The sequence below is a fragment of the Choloepus didactylus genome, chromosome 5 (assembly GCF_015220235.1).
Source record: "Choloepus didactylus isolate mChoDid1 chromosome 5, mChoDid1.pri, whole genome shotgun sequence".
In the NCBI taxonomy this organism is placed as follows: Eukaryota; Metazoa; Chordata; class Mammalia; order Pilosa; family Megalonychidae; genus Choloepus; species Choloepus didactylus.
In genome coordinates, this window is record NC_051311.1 from 132610992 (window position 1) to 132633014 (window position 22023).

Sequence of the window (22023 nt, forward strand, 5' to 3'; positions counted from 1 at the left end):
AACAGGAAACTACAAATACTGGAGGGGATGTGGAGAAATTGGAACTCTTGTTCATTGTTAGTGGGACTGTATAATGGTTCAGCCACTCTGGAAGTCAGTCTGGCAGTTCCTTAGAAAACTAGATATAGAGTTACCATTCGATCCAGCGATTGCACTTCTCGGTATATACTCGGAAGATCGGAAAGCAGTGACACGAACAGATATCTGCACGCCAGTGTTCATAGCAGCATTATTCACAATTGCCAAGAGATGGAAACAACCCAAATGTCCTTCAACAGATGAGTGGATAAAGAAAATGTGGTATATACACACGATGGAATACTACACAGCAGTAAGAAGGAACAATCTCGTGAAACATATGACAACATGGATGAACCTTGAAGACGTAATGCTGAGCGAAATAAGCCAGGCACAAAAAGAGAAATATTATATGCTACCACTAATGTGAACTTTGAAAAATGTAAAACAAATGGTTTATAATGTAGAATGTAGGGGAACTAGCAATAGAGAGCAATTAAGGAAGGGGGAACAATAATCCAAGAAGAACAGATAAGCTATTTAACGTTCTGGGGATGCCCAGGAATGACTATGGTCTGTTAATTTCTGATGGATATAGTAGGAACAAGTTCACAGAAATGTTGCTATTTTAGGTAACTTTCTTGGGGTAAAGTAGGAACAGGTTGGAAGTAAAGCAGTTATCTTAGGTTAGTTGTCTTTTCCTTATTCCCTTGTTATGGTCTCTTTGAAATATTCTTTTATTGTATTTGTTTTTTTTTCATACAGTTGATTTAAAAAAGAAAAAAAAATTGAAAAAAAACAAGGAAAAAATATGTAGTGCCCCCTTGAGGAGCCTGTGGAGAATGCAGGAGTATTGGCCTACCCCACCTTGATGGTTGCTAACATGACCACAGACATAGGGGACTGGTGGTTTGATGGGTTGAGCCCTCTACCATAGGTTTTACCCTTGGGAAGACGGTTGCTGCAAAGGAGAGGCTAGGTCTCCCTATAATTGTGCCTAAGAGCCTCCTCCCGAATGCCTCTTTGTTGCTTAGATGTGGCCCTGTCTCTCTAGCTAAGCCAACTTGAAAGGTGAAATCACTGCCCTCCCCACTACGTGGGATCAGACACCCAGAGGAGTGAATCTCCCTGGCAACGTGGAATATGACTCCTGGGGAGGAATGTAGACCTGGCATCGTGGGACAGAGAACATCTTGACCAAAAGGGGGATGTGAAAGGAAATGAAATAAGCTTCAGTGGTAGAGAGATTCCAAAAGGAGCCGAGAGGTCACTCTGGTGGGCACTCTTATGCACACTTTAGAGACCCCTTTTTAGGTTCTAAAGAATTGGGGTAGCTGGTGGTGGATACCTGAAACTATCAAACTACAACCCAGAACCCATGAATCTCGAAGACAATTGTATAAAAATGTAGCTTATGAGGGGTGACAATGGGATTGGGAAATCCATAAGGACCACACTCCACTTTGTCTAGTTTATGGATGGATGAGTAGAAAAATAGGGGAAGGAAACAGACAGACAGACAAAGGTACCCAGTGTTCTTTTTTACTTTAATTGCTCTTTTTCACTCTAATTATTATTCTTGTTATTTTTGTGTGTGTGCTAAGAAAGGTGTCAGGGATTGATTTAGGTGATGAATGTACAACTATGTAATGGTACTGTGAACAATCAAATGTACGATTTGTTTTGTATGACTGCGTGGTATGTGAATATATCTCAATAAAATGAAGATTAAAAAAAAGAACAAGGATGAAAATACAAGGAGAAACCATATTCCTTGTTTATTATTGTTTATTCATTTTTTCTTTTGTGTTACTTATTCATTAGTAGTATTTATGACTTCCTCCTGTACTACCTATTCCTATTTTTTGTCTTTAACCAGCACCTCAGGGTTCTTTATCTAATGATAATCTTTTCTTTCTGGGTATTTTGAGGCTTTGGTCTTTGCTGTATGGGGTCCCTGTAGTCTTTCATTAACATTTACCACTAGAATTGGCAGTACTGGTGTCGAGTCTGGGATTTGATTTTACCCTATTTACAAGCTAATTAGTTAACCTGTTGCCGTTTCATGGGTGGTGGAAGGAGACATGAGACTCCTGAGTCAGATACAACAGAGTTTATTACTCATAACACAGAGAGCTTTGTGAGAATCAGCCTGTGTGGCAGTTCCCTTTGCCACCTCCCCACCCCCCACCAACGTGATAGATGCTACATGCACAGTGGGTTTCTGTTGCAGCAGCTGAGGGACACTACGCCACTTTTACAGGAAGCAGGAAAGAAGTAAGTCTTCTCTTTATTCTGGAGTGAGACATTCTCTTAAGATTGTTTGTTGCAAACACAACCCTGAGAAATGATGACCCAGATAAAGAATGGTAAGGGTCTTAACTTTCTTGTCATGCCTAGGAAGAGATGTGAAAACTCAGGACCCCCTCAGAGGACTTTCTCTCCCAACAACCAGAAGGCACCCCAGGGGATGTCCTGAGTTCCATCCATTTTCTGCCTCATGGAGTAAAGCGGCAACTTTTTTTTTTCTTTTTCTTCTTGATATCCGGGGCCAACCACTCAGCCAAATGTAAGTCTTTTGTTCTTCTTACCCAATGGCATGAGGAGGCCAAAATGACCAGGTAGCAGTCCTAGCCTCCATTTCATTTGTAACATTTTTAAAGCTTATGATGGAAGCATTCGTCTTTTGGGTACCAGAATCTCGAAATTAGCAGAATTCACTGTTGCTGGGATTGGAAACAAAACTTTTGTGTCAGTCATTAGCATAATAGTGAAAGGAGCCTGTCTTTTTCATCCCTTGGTTCCCAGGCTCATTCTTGCTCTAGAGAAAGTATATTCATTTGAAAACCACTGATCAAGACATTTCCCTTGAAAGAGAATGCGGGGGTGGGGGGGGTGAGGGGGGAGTGTGTGTGTGTGTGTTTGGGTGTGTCTGTCTGTTCGTGATATTGGGGTCAGAGGCAGAAAGGCTGAGGAAATTGGAAGGGGAGAGCATTTCTAACCTTACCTCACCCAAGGGAAAGGGAATGAGGTATCTCAAGTACATTATCTCTCTCTCTTCCTAACTTTGCCCAATGGGAGAAGAGGTTGCTAATCTAAAGTTAGAGCTTAAGATTTTACTCTTTTGTTAATGGTGAGATTACTCTGTTGTGGCCCACATTTTTCTACTTAAGGTCTCCATGTGCTAAGTAGGTCAGGTAAGGTGGGTCTTACGGTGGACTCATAGCTGGGTTTCGACCCCAAGTCACTCCCATCCCCCCTTTTTTTTTGCCTTCTCCTGCAGGACATATGAATATGCAGATTCTAAGATTTAGATTTTGGTGATATGCAGGAGTGAGGCTAACATGGGCTTCTCAAGCAAAGCCTCATTTCCCAACTTTGTTTTACTAGAAGCACTGCTTATGGGGGATTACCCATCTGTCAGTGGTGGGCTTTATGATATCCCATTGGGCTGTTGATTCCAATATAAGCTCCCTGAGTTGAGAATCTCAGAAGGCTAAATGGTAGAATCCAGGCATAAAAGTTCCACCTCAAACCCCCAGAAGTTAGCAGGACCAAGTACCTATAAATTCTTATTTCCAAATTTTGCCTTATCTTTTGGGTTTTCTTTTTATTACTGGCACTGGGAGTGCCTTGTCATAACTTAAATACTTGAGACCAATTGTTGGCAAAATTCCTTCCCTTTGTTCCTTTTATCATGAGGAAGCTAGGCAGGAATTTTCAATAGACTGCTAAGAAGGAGCTGGAATAAAATAAATGCTACTGGAAATATTAAAGTATTCTGTCATAAAAAATAGTTTTCAGTTCCTTTCACAGCTAGCTGGCACCCAGGGCTTGCAGTTCTGTCTTATTCTTGCAGCTTTGTCTTATTCTTGCTTCATTAGAGAAATTGTCACTGTAGCCTCAAATGATTCACATGAGAATTTTGTCATTACCCAGCCTGAGATCCTTAGCATATCTGGGCTATATATGCTTTTTAACATGCCAAATCTGCCTGGTGTTGAATGATGGGATTCATTTTCTTACTGGTATTAATGATTCATCCACAGGAGGGATAGGAAAAGGATGGAAACTTTTTCCTATCCCTTTGGAAATATTGTGAACTGTTAGTATGGGAGAGAAGGGAAGGCCTCCCTCCTCAAATTCCCAACCATTGCTTCTTTAACACAGCCTAATACCATCCTGGGGTATGTCTGTCTCCTGGGTAGAAAGCTTTGAAATAGGTAGATCTATAAAGTGAACTCCAGGCCTTGAGATAACCTACACTGGAAGTTCACTTCTTTATCTCATATCGTTTTTCACAGCCAAGATGTCATTCATAGGTCTCCAGATGTTCTGCAGTGAACTCAAATAAACTTTAGGCACTCCATCAGATTCCATACTAGCAATATAAACCCCTCAAATTTGATTCTTATGAACCCCCTCATTATTAAATTCACAGAGAGAAATTAAGGTCCCGTATTTGTGATCTCCCTCTGAATTGAAATTAAAGGTAAATGAAATCCAACTGTCTGCACTCCTTGGTTTCTTATACTTGCACAGCCTCAACCAGAAGGCATTCACTTAATTGCTTGGGTAGAGTCAGTGGAGCTTCTTCAGCAACTGCAACCTGGGCTCTTTTCCATTGGAATGGGATTTAGTTAGTTTTGAACCCCCAAAGCTGAATTTCTCTAATTTACAAGGTAGTTGTGGAAGGTTCTGTAGGATGCTTAAGATTAGCATAGCATCATCCCCACACCCGCACGCTGAGAAAATACAAGCAAATCTCCAATGCAGAGACATTATACAGTCCTAACCTACATTGTTGTTCCCAGACCAAAAGAAAGTAGAAACTTAGGTTTCTGGAGGACAGAGAGAGGTTTTTCAAAGAAAACACGAGAAAAGAAATTACTGGCTTTTGGCTGCAACAGGATGCCAGTCTGTTGACTAGGATCCACAGACTCTAAAACTAAACTCAGCTGGGAGATTTCATCTATCAAGAGGATAATAGGGATAGTGTGTTTACCATATGTGGAAGGAATTTCCCAATTCTATTACCTTGAAAAGTACTTAATAATGCATGAAATGCTCTATTGCTGATGTTCTTCCTTTCTCTTCTTCTAATCTATCTGAATTTACTGTAATCATCTATCCCAGTCTTTAAGGGCAGTCCTCTAATTGTTTTATTGATTTTTTTTTTTTTTTTTTTTAGCTTTTAGAGGGAATCTTGCAAAATTTTCCTAGATCTGGGCTCTTTCTGAGAGAACTGTTATAGTCTACGCCTGAATTCGTACATATCTCCTTCCATTATATGTCTTTCGCCCATAACTCCTTCCTTGAATTGGTAACAACAAAAATAACTCTTTTTTTTCCTAGTATCATCTTTTAAACAGCAATTATACCAAGCATATATCCTTTTCCTTTCCAAGCTGTTTGGTCTGGCTTGTCATATGTTTCCCTTAAGGAAGGAAATACCCTTTTTCCTCTAGCTTAATTTGAGTGCCTTCCTGTGTTTTCCTTTCACTTTCCCACTTGCCTTCTTCTGGTTATATGTGTGTTTAAATTCAATCTTTGTTTCTTGCTTTTCTGAATAAACATGCTTTCTAAAGAGGCCTTTTTAATTATTCTCTTAGCCCTGTGTTTATTATGGCTATTTTGAGGCTATCTTGATCCAAGGAGGTGATTTACCTTCTATATAATAAGGGCTCAATTTCCCCTAATCTTTACATTGATTTAAATCCACCACCCAGCTATTGTTGAATCTACAGTCTGCTCAGGGATTTAAACACAGAACCAACTTGAAATCATGCTGGGAGGGACTGATTGCAGACTCTTGACAAGCCATTTAAATCCAAATGTTAGTCACTCCTCAGTTACCTCCTTGGGATAGGATGAAAAACACAGTTTGGGGCAGCTGACTGCATGCCTCCTACTACATATTGTTAAAAGACTACAGCCTCATAACTGCGCTTTGGAGCATACTTGGAAACTAGCTGCGTATTGCAGTTTCAAGTCCCAGCTTGCAGTCCTGCCTGACAAACATGATAAAGAGAGCAAAAAGTCATTCCACCAACAGATGCCTACATACCTGCCTGTTTTGAAGTGAGTCTTTCCTAGAACCAAAGAGCTCTTCTAGCAAAGGCCCACAAAACTGGCAAGTACAAAAGCTGCCCCCAAAGTTTGTCTCCCTCTGTGATGCTTTGAAAGTCTATGTGTGCAAGTCACCCTCCTCCACTAGTGGATATGAGCACTTGAGAAGTAGACACAGGCAACGGATAAATTAGTGCAGAGGACAGGCTGGAGAGCAATGGCTTTGACCTGAGCATAAAATTGGGCTTCCTCTTCTTTCTCTCCTGAACTGAACTTACCCACCGCCAAGGTCTGAGTCAGAGCTGCTAAAGAACAGGAACAGACCTCCCACTGGCACAAGGGGAATGCCTAGCCCAGTGAGCGTATATCCTTTTGGGACAGGCTTATGGGAGAAGAAAGAGCCAGGAGGCATGGCCACATGTGGTCAGTGACCCCCACCATAATTTTGCCCTTTCTGTAGCCACTCTTCCACAAGTGAAGATAGGAAAAAAGAGCTGAAACTTCCTTCCTGGTGTTTACCTTCCTCAGAGGAAGAGGGAGTACACTATGAGTAAGAAATCTAATGTTTCCCCCAAATGGTTAACTAGTTATCTCAGTTTCTTTTTTTTTTTTTTCAATTATACCACCTCTCACCACATTTTTGAAATGGTATCTTTATCATCTACCAAATTCCCATTTAATGTAGATCCTTCACATTTTCGAACTTTATTTCTTTTTGCTTCTGCTACTTGGAGTTTTTTTTCCCCTCTTGTGTTTCTTCATGGTTTATAACTCGTAGATAGGATAGCTAATTGCTTTTTTTAAAAAATCTCATTCATGTCTGGCCATCTTACTGACTTTCATATTCTACAAGTGTTAGATTGATTTCTCTTTATTTTCTTACTGATTTGGCTAAAGTTCCAGAACAATGTTTAGTAATAGTAGTGACAAAGGATATGTATCCCTTGCTTCAAACTAGAATGAGAATGCCTGTATTTCATCATTAAATATGTTTGTCATTGGTTTCTGATGAATAACCTTCAGTATATAAAAAGTTTTATTTCTATTTATTAAGAGTCTCAAGAAATCAGTATTTAATTTTATCAAATACCCTTTTGGCATCTATTAAAGCTTTCTATATGAAAATTTTCTTTTTTAACCTATTACCATAATGAATTACATTAATAGAATTATTGTTCTTGAAACCTCTTTGCATATCTAGAATGCTATTTGATTAATAACTTGCTGGATTCCATTTGTAAATATTTGATAGATATATAGATATATCCCCAAGGGAAGAAAAAAGTACAAGGAAAGTATGATCAAAATAGCAATTGGCAGTTAAGGAAAAAGAAGGCAGCAAAGAAGCATAATAACTAATATAAAAGAAGGTGGCAAATGTAAGATGAAATATGTTATCAATAAAAATTTGAAAAGATTAAACTAAACCCTACTAAAAATAATCTTAGATGGTAAGAATTTTAAGCTAAGTCACAGAAAATCTATGGTGTTTATAAGAGATGCTAAAAACTCAAAAGATGAAAATAGTAAATACAAATATATAACAAATATGGGGAGGACATGAATAGAGGGATTGCATGGACATTTTTTTTTTCCTTAAGTTGTTTTATCCAGCGAACATATTGTTTAAAGGTTGTTGGTTTTTTGGTTTGTTTTGTTTTGTTTTAAGTTTCTCACTTTTCAGCTCATCTATGATTTGTTACCTTTCCTATTCTCCAATTTACCTGGGTCCCTGTCCCTTCCCATTTCCTGCCTGTGGATACACCTCTTCCCCAGATGGTTGATAGCAGGAGGGGCCTCTCTCTAGGTCAGTCCCATCTTGCAGAAATCTGTCAATCTATTGTGTACAAATAAGGGTACTATTTGGATACAAGACTCCTCCTACCTTGCCCTCGTCCCCACCCCCCACAACATTAATATCCTGCTGGAGATTAATGTTAGATTAAGACTCAGTTGCTGGACGAAGAGCTTTCTTGTTTCTTCAACTTCCTTTAGTGCCTATATACACTCTGTTAAAACTCCCTATTCCTCAGTATTTCTTCGAAATATTTTTACCAAATTTCAGTTTAACCCTACGTTTTCTGGAACTTGCTATCAGCAACCATAGATCTCTGTGGTCTTATTTGCTTGATATTCTGTCAATTTTCCCTTCCTCTCTCCTTCCTTCCTTCCTTCCTTCCTTCCTTCCTTATTTGATCAGCTTGTTTAGTTCATAAGCAATAAGTAGCTGATTTTGCTACTTGGTGTTTTACGGGGTAGTATGTGACAAAATCACCTAAGAGATGTACCTTTTCCATAACCCCTCTACAAGTAAAAATAAATAAAAATTTAAAATTTTAAGGCAAGAAAGATACCATGGGCATAAAAATAACTTTAGCATAATCTGCAGATAATTTCTAAACATTAATCTAGAGGCTTTATTTTTTAAAACTTTAAATAAAGATTCCATGAGCATAAAAATAGCTTTAGCATAATCTGCATATAATTTCTAAGAATTAATCTAGAGGCTTTACTTTTTAAATCTTTAAATAAATGGTAAAAAATAAATAAATAAATAAATAAATAAATGGACAAAATTTCATTTTGTCCAGCTGCAAGCCTGCTATTAGAGACCCATTTTCTTCTCTCATTCTAAGCATTACTGTCTCTTACCAGCTTTGTTGGATTTTTATTCATGAAATAATAGAGTAGTAATAGCAGTGATTTATCTATCAGAAACATAAATAATTGCAGTAAAATATTTACAATCTGTAAAATGCCATATCCTCTGAGCAGCTAAGCCATTATTTCTGAGTGATAAACAGATTTTTTTGTTTTGAATTTATTTGCCTCATATTCCTATGCCTAGGGACAGTGCAGGATACATTGTAGGCACCAAATTTTCTGAGTATGTAACCTATACATTATACCTTTAACTTCATTAAGAGATTAAAATTTTATTTGACAAAAAGGAAATTTATTTTTCCTTGAAATTCATCTTTAAGCATTCTAGTAAATCTAAAACTATATTTTCTTTAATATTCCATTCTGGCTGTGTCTTCCTTCAGCATCATAGAGTGACACCATTTTGGCCTTAGAAATCACAGTTTAAAACTGGCTGCTATCCACCTCCTATCAGAAGTGCATTTGAGAGAAGTATTATTTAGGGATAGATTGCCAGGGGGACATTCAGTTCATCAGATCTATGTATTCTGAGTTATTTCTGTTGCAAGATAGGTCTATGGAAGGCTACTTTCTTGGGAAGTACAGTATGTGCTCTGGGTTTTATCAAGGGTAGATAATTGGAAGAACCAATCTTACAAAAATAGGTTCCTGCTTTTGAAAAAACTGTCAAGGACATTACTATTATGTCACTTAATGTCCCCCCATAAAAGCTTATCATAAGAATTTTTTTTTAGAATTTGTGGTAGAAAAAAAACGTTGGCTTCCCTAAAAGATTAGTAGACTTCTTCCAATCTGATTATAAGGAGCTTTTCTTTTCTTTTCTTTTCTTTTGCTACCTATTGAGAAGCTCAGTGCTAAATTTTGATAGAATATGATGGCAACTCTGTAAGACTTCTTACTTACTATCTTATATTGTAAGCAGATTGGATTTAAATAGAAGCTAGAGATATAGCATTTGACGAACACCTGTTTTATATGTATTGCTAAACCTGGCCTAGTGAACCCCTTTTAATTTTATGTATTTCTCTTTTGATTAGAAAACTTTGTGTGATGTGATCCTCATGGTCCAGGAAAGAAAGATACCTGCTCATCGTGTTGTCCTTGCTGCAGCCAGTCATTTTTTTAACTTAATGTTCACAAGTAAGTATCTTAATGTAAAACATGCCTTATTATTTTTTTTTTTTGAGAATGAAGTGGGGTCTAAATGAAAACACTCTATTTTCCTAGTTTTTAAAGCTCTTAAGAACTTAAAGCCATAGGAGATCAAAAAGTAGTCATGATGATGATTGAACAAAGGAAAGATGTCATTTAATTAGACCTAATGGCCTTGTGCCTTTATTGATGGAAACACAGCTTCTACTTGAATGTGCAGGGTTTTCTTCTTAACCTCTCGTGAAAAGGAAAAGAAGCAGCTGAAGCTCCTGATATTTTATCTACTAAGTTAAACTAAAAAGAGAGAGAGAGCACATTGTTATACTAGAAAGAATCCTAAATTTGGAGTTGAGAACTGGGTCTAAGTCCTGGTTCCTCTATTTAGTACTGTTTTATGAGCTTGATCAGATTATTTAATACGTCTGCATTTGGTGCTCTAGTTACTTCCCTGGATTTTTAGGAGGATGGAGAGCATTGCAAGCTTAAATACATACATATAATTGATTGCCATGGTTTGTCTGAATTACATAAGATGCACTTTTCTTGTCACAATTTAAAAGAGTGCTACTACATTATTTTAAGAAGTGGGGAAAACTAAATCTAGTTTTATGTCTATTCAGTTGGGCTTTTATTATAAAAACGTACACTGATTTCTTAATTTTTAAGGCATGTTTTAAGTGTGAAGAATTAATTTGCATTTGTTGGAGGAATATTTGACGCTCTGGGATATTTTCATACAGAAATATTTGTCCTGTTATTCTCCATATTAAACATGTCCTGGAATATTTTGATTCCTCAGTTAAACTAGTAGTAGTACTAATTCCATTTATATTTCTTCCTTTCATTTTAGCTAACATGCTGGAATCAAAGTCCTTTGAGGTAGAACTCAAAGATGCTGAACCTGACATTATTGAACAACTTGTGGAATTTGCTTATACTGCTAGGTAGGTTAAGAAGGATCATTTCTGTTTTAGAGGAGTAAGGTTGGGACATACCATGGCAAAGCATTGTTGTTACAAATTGATGTGCTCAAAATTCTTTAGAATGAAGAGCTATAATGATGGAGGAGTTTGAGGATTCTATGCCATACTAATTCAAGGACTGAAATGTTTAGTTTTTTGTTTAATTTCAGGGGCTTGTATAATAGATTCTACATATTATTTCTTTTTTCTTTTTTCTTTTTATTAGAGATGTTGTGGATTTACAGAAAAACCATGCATAAAAGACAGAGTTCCCATATATCACCCTATTATTTTTTTTAAATGTAATGTTACTGAGATATAGTCACAAACCATACAATCCATCCAAAGTATACAATTGGTGGTTCACAGTATCATCACATAGTTGTGCCTTCATTACCATGATTAATTTTAGAATGTGCATTACTCCAGAAAAAGAAAACGGGAAAAGAAAACCTCAAAATCCCATACCCCTTATTCCCCGCCTTATTGACCCCTAGTATTATACTCTACCCAATTTTAAGAGTTAACAATAAAGGTAGGTTAACTAAGACAGTGTAGTATTGTTAGAGATAGATATGTAGATTAGTGGAACAGAATAAAACATCCAGAAATAGATCCATACAAACACAGGCAACTGACTTTTTTGTTTGTTTTTTTGCTATATACAATCATTATCAAAGATCAGGGCTACTGTATGACATCTCAACAATTTCCAGTATTTCCTTTTAGCTATTATAATATACTGGAAACTGAAAAGAAATATCTATATAATGAGTCAGTAGTCATAATCATCTGTTAAATTCTAATTTCCCAGTTATACCTCCTTTCTCTTATTTAATCATTCTCTCAATCTTCAGGGATATCTGAGCAATGGCCATTTTAGATTCTTCATGCTGGAAAGGTGTGTCAACCTTGTGGGGTAGAGGGATGGGACTGGTTGATGTTCTTGATGGTACCTGTGGGTTTTAGGGCTTAATCTGGCATAGAAACAGTTTTATTCACACGCCATATAATCCATCATCAGCGTACAATCAATTCACCACCACAATCTATATGAGAACATTTCCATTTCTTCCACAAAGAAAGAAGAGGAAAAGAAAAAAGACAACAGTAACAGAATCCCATACCCCTCCTCATATCCCCCTCTTATTGACATTTAGCTTTGATATATTGCCTTTGTTACAGTTAATGAAAGATCACTACAGTGTTACTATTGATCATAGACCCTAGTTTGTATTAATTGTACTTTTTCCATAAACCATCCCATTTTTAAACCTGTAATGGTGACATTGATTTGTTCTCCCGCATGTAAAAACTTTCTTATATTTTTACATTTAATTGCCATCATTGTCCACTCAAGGTTTTGCTGAGTTATACAGTCCTAGTTTATCTCCTATATTTCCTTCTGGTATCATACATGCCTCTAGCCTTCCTCTTTCAACCATACTGTCACTCAACTTTGTTCATTATACTTATATTGTGCTACCATCTCACAATATTGTGCTATCCATTTCTGAATCTTTACAATCTATTCTGTTAAACATTCAGTACTCCTTTAGCATCAAATGCCCAATCTCTACCCTCTTTCTATCTCCTGATAACCTGTGTTCTCAACTTTAACTCTCAGAGTTTGCTCATTATAGTTAGTTCATATTAGTGAGACCATACAGTATTTGTCCTTTTGTTTCTGGCTAATTTCACTCAGCGTAATATCCTCAAGGTTCATTCATGTTGTTGCATGCATCATGACTTTATTCTGGCTTTTAACTGTGTAATATTCCATCATATGTATATCGCACAGTTTGTTTATCTATTCGTCCATTGATGGACATTTGGGCTGTTTCCATCTCTTGGCAATCGTGAATAATGCTGATATAAACATTGGTATGCAAATGTCTGTTTGTGTCCCTGCTTTCTTTCTTCCAAATACATAACTAGTAATAGGTTTGCTGGATCATACAGCAATTCTATACTTAGCTTCCCGAGGAACCGCCAAACTGTCTTCCAGAGAGCTATGCTATTCTACATTCCCACCAACAGTGAATAAGTACACACCTTGCATTAGTGTACTACATTTGTTATAATTGATGAAAGCACATTTTTATAATTGTATTATTAATTGGTTTTCTTTAGGTTTCACTGTTTTTGTTGTACAGTCCCATGGATTTTTTAAAAAAATTTTATTCTAGTAACATATATAAAACCTAAAATTTCCCCTTTTAACATCCAAATATATAATTCAGTACTGTTAATTACAGTAATATTATTTAAATAATAAAATACTTTTGAAAATTAATATTCACTTTAATTTATTTGCAGAATTTCTGTGAATAGCAACAATGTACAGTCTTTGTTAGATGCAGCAAACCAGTACCAGATTGAACCTGTGAAGAAAATGTGTGTTGATTTTTTAAAAGAACAAGTTGATGCCTCAAATTGTCTAGGTAAGAAGTCAGATTCCTTTTCCTATTAAAAAAAAATTCTCAATGTGTAATTTAATAAAGAGGGGGAAGCATAATTATAAGTATCCTCATTTAACCTTAAAAACATTGTCTACTAGAAAATTTTCTAGTAGTAAATTTTTTTTCTTTTTCTTTTTTTTTTTAATTAAATTCAGTTTTATTGAAATACATTCACACACCATACAATCATCCATGGTATACAATCCACTGTCCACAATATGATAAAATAGTTATGCGTTCATCACCACAATCTATCTCTTAACCTTTTCCTTACATCAGAAAGAACCAGAACAAGAATAAAAAATAAAAGTGAAAAAAGAACACCCAAATCATCCCCCCATCCCACCCCATTTGTCCTTTAGTTTTTATCCCCATTTTTCTACTCATCCATGCACTAGATAAAGGGGGTGTGATCCACAAGGTCTTCACAATCACACTGTCACCCCTTGTAATCTACATTATTATATAATTGTCTTCAGGAGTCCAGAGTGCTGGGTTGGAGTTTGGTAGTTTCAGGTATTTACTTCTAGCTATTCCAATACATTAAAACCTAAGAGGTGTTATCTATATAGTGCATAAGAATGTCCACCAGAGTGACCTCTCGACTCCATTTGAAGTCTCTCAGCCACTGAAACTATTTCGTCTCATTTTGCATCCCCCTTTTGGTCACGAAGATACTCTCAGTCCCACGATGCTGGGTCCACATTCATCCCTGGGAGTCATATTCTGCATTGCCAGGGAGATTTACACACCTGGGAGTCGGGTCCCACGTAGGGGGGAGGGCAGCGAGTTCACCTGTCGAGATGGCTCAGTTAGAGAGAGAGAGGGCCACATCTAAGCAACAAAGAGGTACTCAGGGGGAGACTCTTAGGTACCATTACATGCAAGTTTAGACTCTCCTTTGTGGTAATGAGCTTCATAAGGGCAAGTCCTCTAGTAGTAAATTTTAAGAGGCACTTGGGAAGACATTTATTAACCTATGCAGCAAGAAGCTCATTAAATATTGTTTCAATATTTTCCAGAATACCAATTAGCTTTAACAATAATGAATTTTCATGTATCTAGGACAAGGAGTAAAGATTGCATTTAGTAGTGGTAGTAGTAGATGATAACATAAATGTAAATGTTAATTTTTATATAAGCACTTATAATATGCTAAGGTCTGTGTCAAATGTCTTATTTAATCCTCACACATCATCCCCACTTCACAGATGAGAAACTGAGGTTATGTAACTTGAATGAGGTCACATATGTAGTATAGAAACTGGGATTGGAATTCAAGTAATCTAATTCTTTTCTACTACGAGCATGCTGCCTCTCTGCATTGTCAGCCATACTAACTGTTCAGTGCTAGAAACATAAAAATCTTAGACTATAAACCAAAATGTTAGTGAAGAGACTGCTATAGCATTCCATTTGGAAGCTATTAATAAAGTAAGTATTTTGTATTTAAATATTGATGATGAGAGAAGCAGAAAAAGTTGGTGAGAGTTTTCCAGAGTATTCTTTGCTTTCCTCTGTGAAGTAATCCTTAGTGGTACCTGAGTGAATATCCAAATCTTTGTAATTATATTTTCCAACCCCTACTGTGATTCTGAGGGTTTAAAGAAGAGGGGCAGAGTGTGAGTGCCAGGAAAGGAGGAGGAAAGAAAAGTGGAATTAAGGAAAGTCAGAGAAGGCTGAAATCCATCCAATGCTAAGGCAGAGAATTTTGACCTGGGGAGAGTGTTGTGGGGAGAGCATGAAGGGTGCTGATGAAAAGAAGCAAAGGCTGGAGCACCTGGCTCCTGGAAATGCATGAGAACTCTTGTAAGCATCCTTGCAATTGGAAAGGATGGAGAATAAATTTTAGTGGGTGATAAAAGGCAGGCAAAGGAGATAAGAATGAGACTTGGCCTGGTATCCAGAAAAGGAATTGGACTAGATGGAAGCAGGCAGGGAACAGCTATGCAAATGAATATACTGATGAAATGCCTTAAAAAGTAACCTGGGATCTATATAGTGAAATGATCCCTATATTGGGAAATAAAAAAAACAGTACTCCAATCCCTTCTATGAAAGAGACACTCTGGGATGAGTTCCTTCCATCTCTCTAGGCCATATATTTTTTTGTTTGTTTGTTTGTTTTTTGTTTTTTTGTTTGTTTGTTTGTTTTTAAACTATTCTTTATCTTACAAATATGAGATGATAACTGTTATCTTTGAAGAACAGCAGATTCAGAAATAATGAAAGACAGTTCCCCAAGTCCTCTATGCCCACATTTAATATTCTAATGAAAGTACTCTACTTATAGCTCAGCCCCAAGAGCCATTCAGAACATCTGGGGCTTTAAGGAAATTAAGACTTTAAGATTGCTAAAATATAATAAATTGGGTTTATAGAATCCCATTGTTTAGTTTTTTTTTTTTTTTTTTAGATCTTCATTTTATTGAGATATATTCACATACCACGCAGTCATACAAAACAAATCGTACTTTCGATTGTTTACAGTACCATTACATAGTTGTACATTCATCACCTAAATCAATCCCTGACACCTTCATTAGCACACACACAAAAATAACAAGAATAATAATTAGAGTGAAAAAGAGCAATTGAAGTAAAAAAGAACACTGGGTACCTTTGTCTGTTTGTTTCCTTCCCCTATTTTTCTACTCATCCATCCATAAACTAGACAAAGTGGAGTGTGGTCCTTATGGCTTTCCCAATCCCACTGTCACCCCTCATAAGCTACATTTATATACAACTGTCTTCGAGATTCATGGGTTCTGGGTTGTAGTTTGATAGTTTCAGGTATCCACCACCAGCTACCCCAATTCTTTGGAACCTAAAAAGGGTTGTCTAAAGTGTGCATAAGAGTGCCCACCAGAGTGACCTCTCGGCTCCTTTTGGAATCTCTCTGCCACTGAAGCTTATTTCATTTCCTTTCACATCCCCCTTTTGGTCAAGAAGATGTTCTCCGTCCCACGATGCCGGGTCTACGTTCCTCCCCGGGAGTCATATTCCACGTTGTCTAGGCCATATTTTGGGCTCCATCCAAAAGTAAGAGTCTATATTCCTGAGATTTATGATTGTCTATTTCTCGTTATATAAATAATATTCTCACAAAATATATTATAAGAAGAGATTTATTTTAGGGAAATTCTTGGAAGGTGATGGCTTGAGTATAATCTTCTAAATCCTTTGCCCTCTAAATTTCCTACTTGTGTGATTCAAGTACAAAGAAAAACAGCTTAAGTAGGGAGACATAGAAGTACAAAGAATATTGTCAAACCAGGAACAAGTTTATGCTAAGCACCATTTAGGCTTTGGCTTCTGAGGAGGCCATTTAGGAGTTTTGACTCTGTATAGCTTCTGTCATCATTGTTTACAAAGCTAGGAGGAGGGATAGCCCAGCAGCCTAGAAGGGAGCCTGATTCTCAGGCTAAGCCTGGAACAAAAACAGTGATTCCATAGCTACCTAAGCAGGGCCCAGCCAAATGAACAAAGTACAGCTACTCTGTACCCAGGAGAACCGTTTTGAGTATGGCTTTCTCTTCCAGGCATTTGGAGAACTTCTGTCGATTCTCTGTTGCCCAAGAGATCCCAACAATCTGACTTCCACAAGTGCTAAGGGAACCCATGGCAGCTGTTGGAAATGGGCAAAGATCATATAAAATTAAGGAACTCCAGTAGTTTGAGGGGGACAAAACCAAGCTAAACAATCAAATTTAATCTAAGAAATTGTGGCCAAATTTAATCTAAGAAATAAAAGGGAATTTAAAAATAAAAAGGATGCGTTTGGAAGGAAAAAAAGAACTTGTGATTTTCTTGTTTTTTTTTTTTTTTTTTTTATTATTATTGAATTGAATTGAAAGATAGAATGGATAGCCCTTGAAATCAAACTGAAGAAGATCAAACAGAGGAAATTGCCTCATGATAAAAGCCAAACTAAAGAAGATCAAACAAAGGAAATTACCTCATGATAAAAGCAAAAATGCAGAGAAAAGGAAACCATTAGTGAAAACATAAAAGACAGGGAAGAAAGCCACATGGGCACTAATATGAAATATGACTTCCAGAAGGAACAGATGGACAAAAAGCAGTAATCAAAAAAAAAGAGGATAACTTATTTGAGTTTAAACAAAAAAAAATTTTGACTTTTATACTAAGTTATACTATGTACCAGTCCTGATCAGTGAACTAAGATAATCCTCCCCTAGAATAGCCTAATGATATTTTTTATTTCCAAAGAACAAGATCATATACAAACTTTCAGGGAGAAGGGATGTGTTAGATTAAAAAAAAAAAAAAAAATGGGCACAGATGCTTTCCATCACTTTATTCCCAAACCTTCCTAGTGTGACATTGTAGCTCCTCCCATTAAGAAGTGGTGTTTGTTCCCCCCTTATAATCTGATTTAGTCATATGACTTGCTATAGCTAATGGGACATTAGCAAACATGACAGATGCATAGGCTTGAAAAGTGCTTGTGCATTGGTGTTTGTACTGTGTTGCTGCTGGGAACTTTTCTGTTACCATGTAAAGAAAGCTAGAGACCATTTAGGGCAGAGATGTCCCCTAGATAAGCTAGCCTGCCACCATCACCAGATATGTGAATGAGGCCATTTTAGACCATCCAGCAACCAGCTGACTGCATAGATAAGCCAAGCCAACCACCAGAAGAACCACCCACCTCACCCATAGAATTATGAGAACTAATAAGGTTTTGTTACTTTGAGACACTAACTTTTGGAGTTGTCTTGTAACAATAGATAATTGATACAACAGGTTACTTTGAAAAGACAGAGAATCAGAATCCATTAATTTTTCATCTGTAACACCAAGTTAGAAGATAACTGCACAAGGTTTGCAAATGACGGGGAGAAGAAAAGGATTTTATTATAAGATGTAATTTGTTTGGAATATTGAAAGGACACAAAGTATAATCACCTATATCCCTTCTAGCCTAGTATTGGAAGAAGTACTCCAGTCAAGTAAGAGGTAGATATGTACTAATCAGGTTTCTTAGTTGAAGGCAAAATAAACTTAACTTTTAGTGATTTATCAGAAAAGCACTCTCTTGGAAGTCTATTGAGTCACTCATAGAATTGCCCAGAAATCTCAAAATTCAGGCTTGGAAAAAGTGAAAGGATTTGAGTAACACAAACTTATTTAGATAGATATCACAGAATGTTTTACCCAGTAATCAGAGAATACACATTGTTTTCAGGTACCCCTGGAGTATTTACAAATACTGATCACAAGCCACAGAAAATCTTAAGCACCCAGGAGAGGCATATAGGTCACATTACTTAATTATAGTACAGTAAAACTAGAAATTAACCACAAAAGGTTAGCTGTTTACCCAATCCTACCACATTTGAGCACTTGAAAATTTAATTGAAGAGTTATTTTGAAAAGTACTTTTAAAGTGGCATTAAAAATGAACTTATAGGCTGTATAGAAACATGACAATAATAAGCACACAATAAATCAAAACCTTTGGAATGTGACTAAAGTATTTCTTAAAAGGAAATTTGTGGTCTTAAAATGTTTTCCACATGAATACATTTATTTTCACTCTTTTCTTGACCTGACTGTTCTGCTCAGAGAGGTAGGAAAAAGAATTTTTAAAACACCTAATGAAAGTAGAAGAAAATACTCTTTAAATTCATAAGTTAATGAAATAGAAAAATATAACCAGTAGACTTTAGACTTGAACAGAAAAACAAAAGCTAATAGTTTTAAAGAATGGTATAAAGTAGTCAAAGAGTTAACAAGTCTGATCAAGAAGAAAAGATCAAAGAACAAACAGTATCAAGAATAAGAACTAAAGATTTGAAAACAAAAGACAAATAATCAAAATTGACATAAAAAGTAGAAAACATGAAACAATTGAAAAGGTAAAATCTGTTCTCAATAAATGCTCTAGGTTTGCATTTGAGTTAATTCTACCAAACTTTTTTTTGAACATTTTTTATTGTGAAATACAACATATATGTAGAAAAGTGATAACTTTCAAAATACAATTTAACAAGTAGTTATAGAGCAAATGTCAAAGAATGTTATGGGTTACAGTTCCACCATTTCAGTTATTTCCTTCTAGCTGTTCTAATACCCTAGAGACGAAAATTTATTTATTTATTTATTTATTTATTTATTTATTTATTTTTATAAAGATTCAGTATTTGTAATCCTTTGTCAAATCCTGTCTTGTCTGTTGCTACTCCTCCCTCTTGTTTGATCATTGTCTCAGTCTTCCAGGATAACTAGGCAGTGACCAACCAAACTTGTTCATATTGAAAAGGGGTGTCGATGTTATAGGGAAGAGGGATGCATCTCGTTAATGTTCTTGGAGAGGCTGTTGCCTCTGGGTTTTGGGACTTATCTGGCATAGAAATACTCCAGAGGATTTAAGTTTCTGAAAAATAAACTTAGTGAGTGAAACTTTTATAGAGTCTCAGATAGGGACCTGGATATTCTTTAAGATTTTAGGCCCTACTGTTGATTTGGACTTGGCATATTGTGGCCATTTGGAATATCTAGCTGAAGCTTGCATAAAAGTAATGTCCAGGATAACCTCTTGACTCTATTTGAAATCCTTTAGCCACTGAAACCTTATTTTGTTACCTTTCTTTTCCCCTCTTTGGTCAAAAAGGCACTCTCAATCCCTCGATGCCTGGGCCTGGCTCATTCCTGGGAGTCATGTCCCATGTCGCCAGGGAGACTCACTCCCCTGGGAGTCATGTCCCACATAGGGGGGAGGGTAATGAATTTATTTGCAGAGATGGGCTTAGAGATTCTACCAAACTTTTAAGGAATAAATTAAGTCTATGTTACTTAAATTTTTAAATCATAGATGAGAAGACTTTTCCCAGCACATTCTACTAGGCTATAATTCTGGGGATGCCAACATTGGACAAAGAACAGGTATTTGCACCTACACAAACACACAGAAAACTTTTTACTGCTTTCACTTAGAAACATTGATTTAAAAAAAAAGAACACTTTAAAAAATCAACAAATTAAATCCAACAATGAATGTATTTAAAAAAAATACTTTGTGACCAGATAGTATTTATTTCAGAAGTTCTAAAGTAATTCAATGGTAAGAAATCTATGAACATAATTACTATATTAACAAGTTATGGAAGAAAAATATTTACTTTTAATCATAGCAACAGATACCAAAAACACATTTGTGTTTTCAGAACCCATTCCTGATGTTTTAAAATTCCTCTTAAACTAGAAATAGAATACCTCATTAATTTATAAATATCTGAAACCTACAGCAAATATTCTTTACAGGGAAACATGCTGCTGTTCAGCTTTGTGCTGGAGGTTTCCTCAATGCAGTCAGTTCAGAAAAAATAAAATAATAATAAAAATTTTCTTATCAGACATAATCAGGACCATAGTTGGTTGACTAATTATAACTGTCAGTAAAGCAGTGAATAATTAAATAAGGTATTACTTCCTCTAAGGTAATACACAGTCTTCCAATCTTTGACTGAAAAACCAAGCCCTATTTAAATATAGACCCACTGTCTCTCTTACATAAATCACACCAATAATACATCATCTCTGATTTTTTACTTTTGGTTTCCTTAAAATGGATTTAGAACTTAGCAAGAGAGTCTGTGTACAGAATCGCTCTGGAGTTTTGCAACATTTTTCCCCATCTCCATCAGTTGTCTTGGTGATGGTTAAATTGACAGCTTCTTTTTCAAGTCTGTCTTAAGCCTTTGGATTAATTTTCATATAAACAACTACTCTTCACATTCACATTTTATTGGTCTGCATGATATTTAACTGAATTTCAAAATTACAGTAAATTAACTGCCAAAAATCAGTTAATAAACAAATACTTTCCTGATCCACCTGCACTCCCCCCAAGCCAATTATCCAACTCATTCTTGTGTTTTCTCCCAAACCTAGGTTTTTTTAGCCTGTGACTTCTCATTTCACTGGCCAGTATCCCCATCATTCTATTTTTTTTTAATTTTTATTTTGAAATAAATTCAAACTTACAGTAACAGTTGCAAAAATAATGCAAACCCCATATACAGAACTCCAGCATACCCCATCCCCCCTCCACCGATACCCTGATCTACCAACTTTAATATTTTGTCACTTTACCATTTCTTTCTTTCCCTCCCTCTCTCCCTCTCTATCATCCATCATCTATTGCTCTGTCTTCTGAACATATGAGAGCAAGTTGCACACATCCTTGAACAAATAATATAATTCACATGTACATTTCCTATGAACAAAAATATTCATTTATGTAATCACGTTAAGTGTAGTTAAGAAGTTCAAGAAATTTAACATTGATATAAAGCTTACATTCTGTATTTCATTTTTTTTTCTTATGTCCCAATTGTGTCCTTTTGATCTTTTTCTCCTCTTTTCTTAGATCTCATCCAGGATCATCTATGGCATTTAATTATCATTATCTATTTAGACTGTCTACTTTTTTCAATTGTGGAAACATATACAGCATAAATCTTCCCATTCCAACCCCTCCCAAGCATTCCATTTAGTGGGATTAATCACATTCACAATGTTGCAATGGCATCACCTTCCCACCATCCATTACTAGAAATTTCCCTTCACCCCAAACAGAAACCCAACACTCATTTCTTATTAACTCCCCATTGCCCCTTCCCCCACTTCTCGTAACCCATACTCTACTTTTCATCTCTATGATCATA

At 36.2% G+C, this 22023-nt stretch overlaps 1 protein-coding gene across 7 annotated transcripts in view; it reads left to right on the forward strand.

The window, feature by feature from the left end:
• Window positions 1-22023, forward strand: part of KLHL7 (kelch like family member 7) — a 115406-nt gene that overhangs the window by 23658 nt on the left and 69725 nt on the right. For 6 of the 7 annotated variants that reach the window (XM_037836891.1, XM_037836890.1, XM_037836894.1 and 3 more), the window contains 3 exons: window positions 9789-9891; window positions 10754-10847; window positions 13185-13309. In XM_037836891.1, coding sequence (XP_037692819.1) covers window positions 9813-9891; window positions 10754-10847; window positions 13185-13309 — 298 coding nt within the window. In that variant the 5' untranslated portion in view covers window positions 9789-9812. Of the gene's footprint in view, window positions 1-2459; window positions 2588-9788; window positions 9892-10753; window positions 10848-13184; window positions 13310-22023 lie in introns of those variants that run through there. The other variant, XM_037836895.1, reaches the window with a different exon arrangement.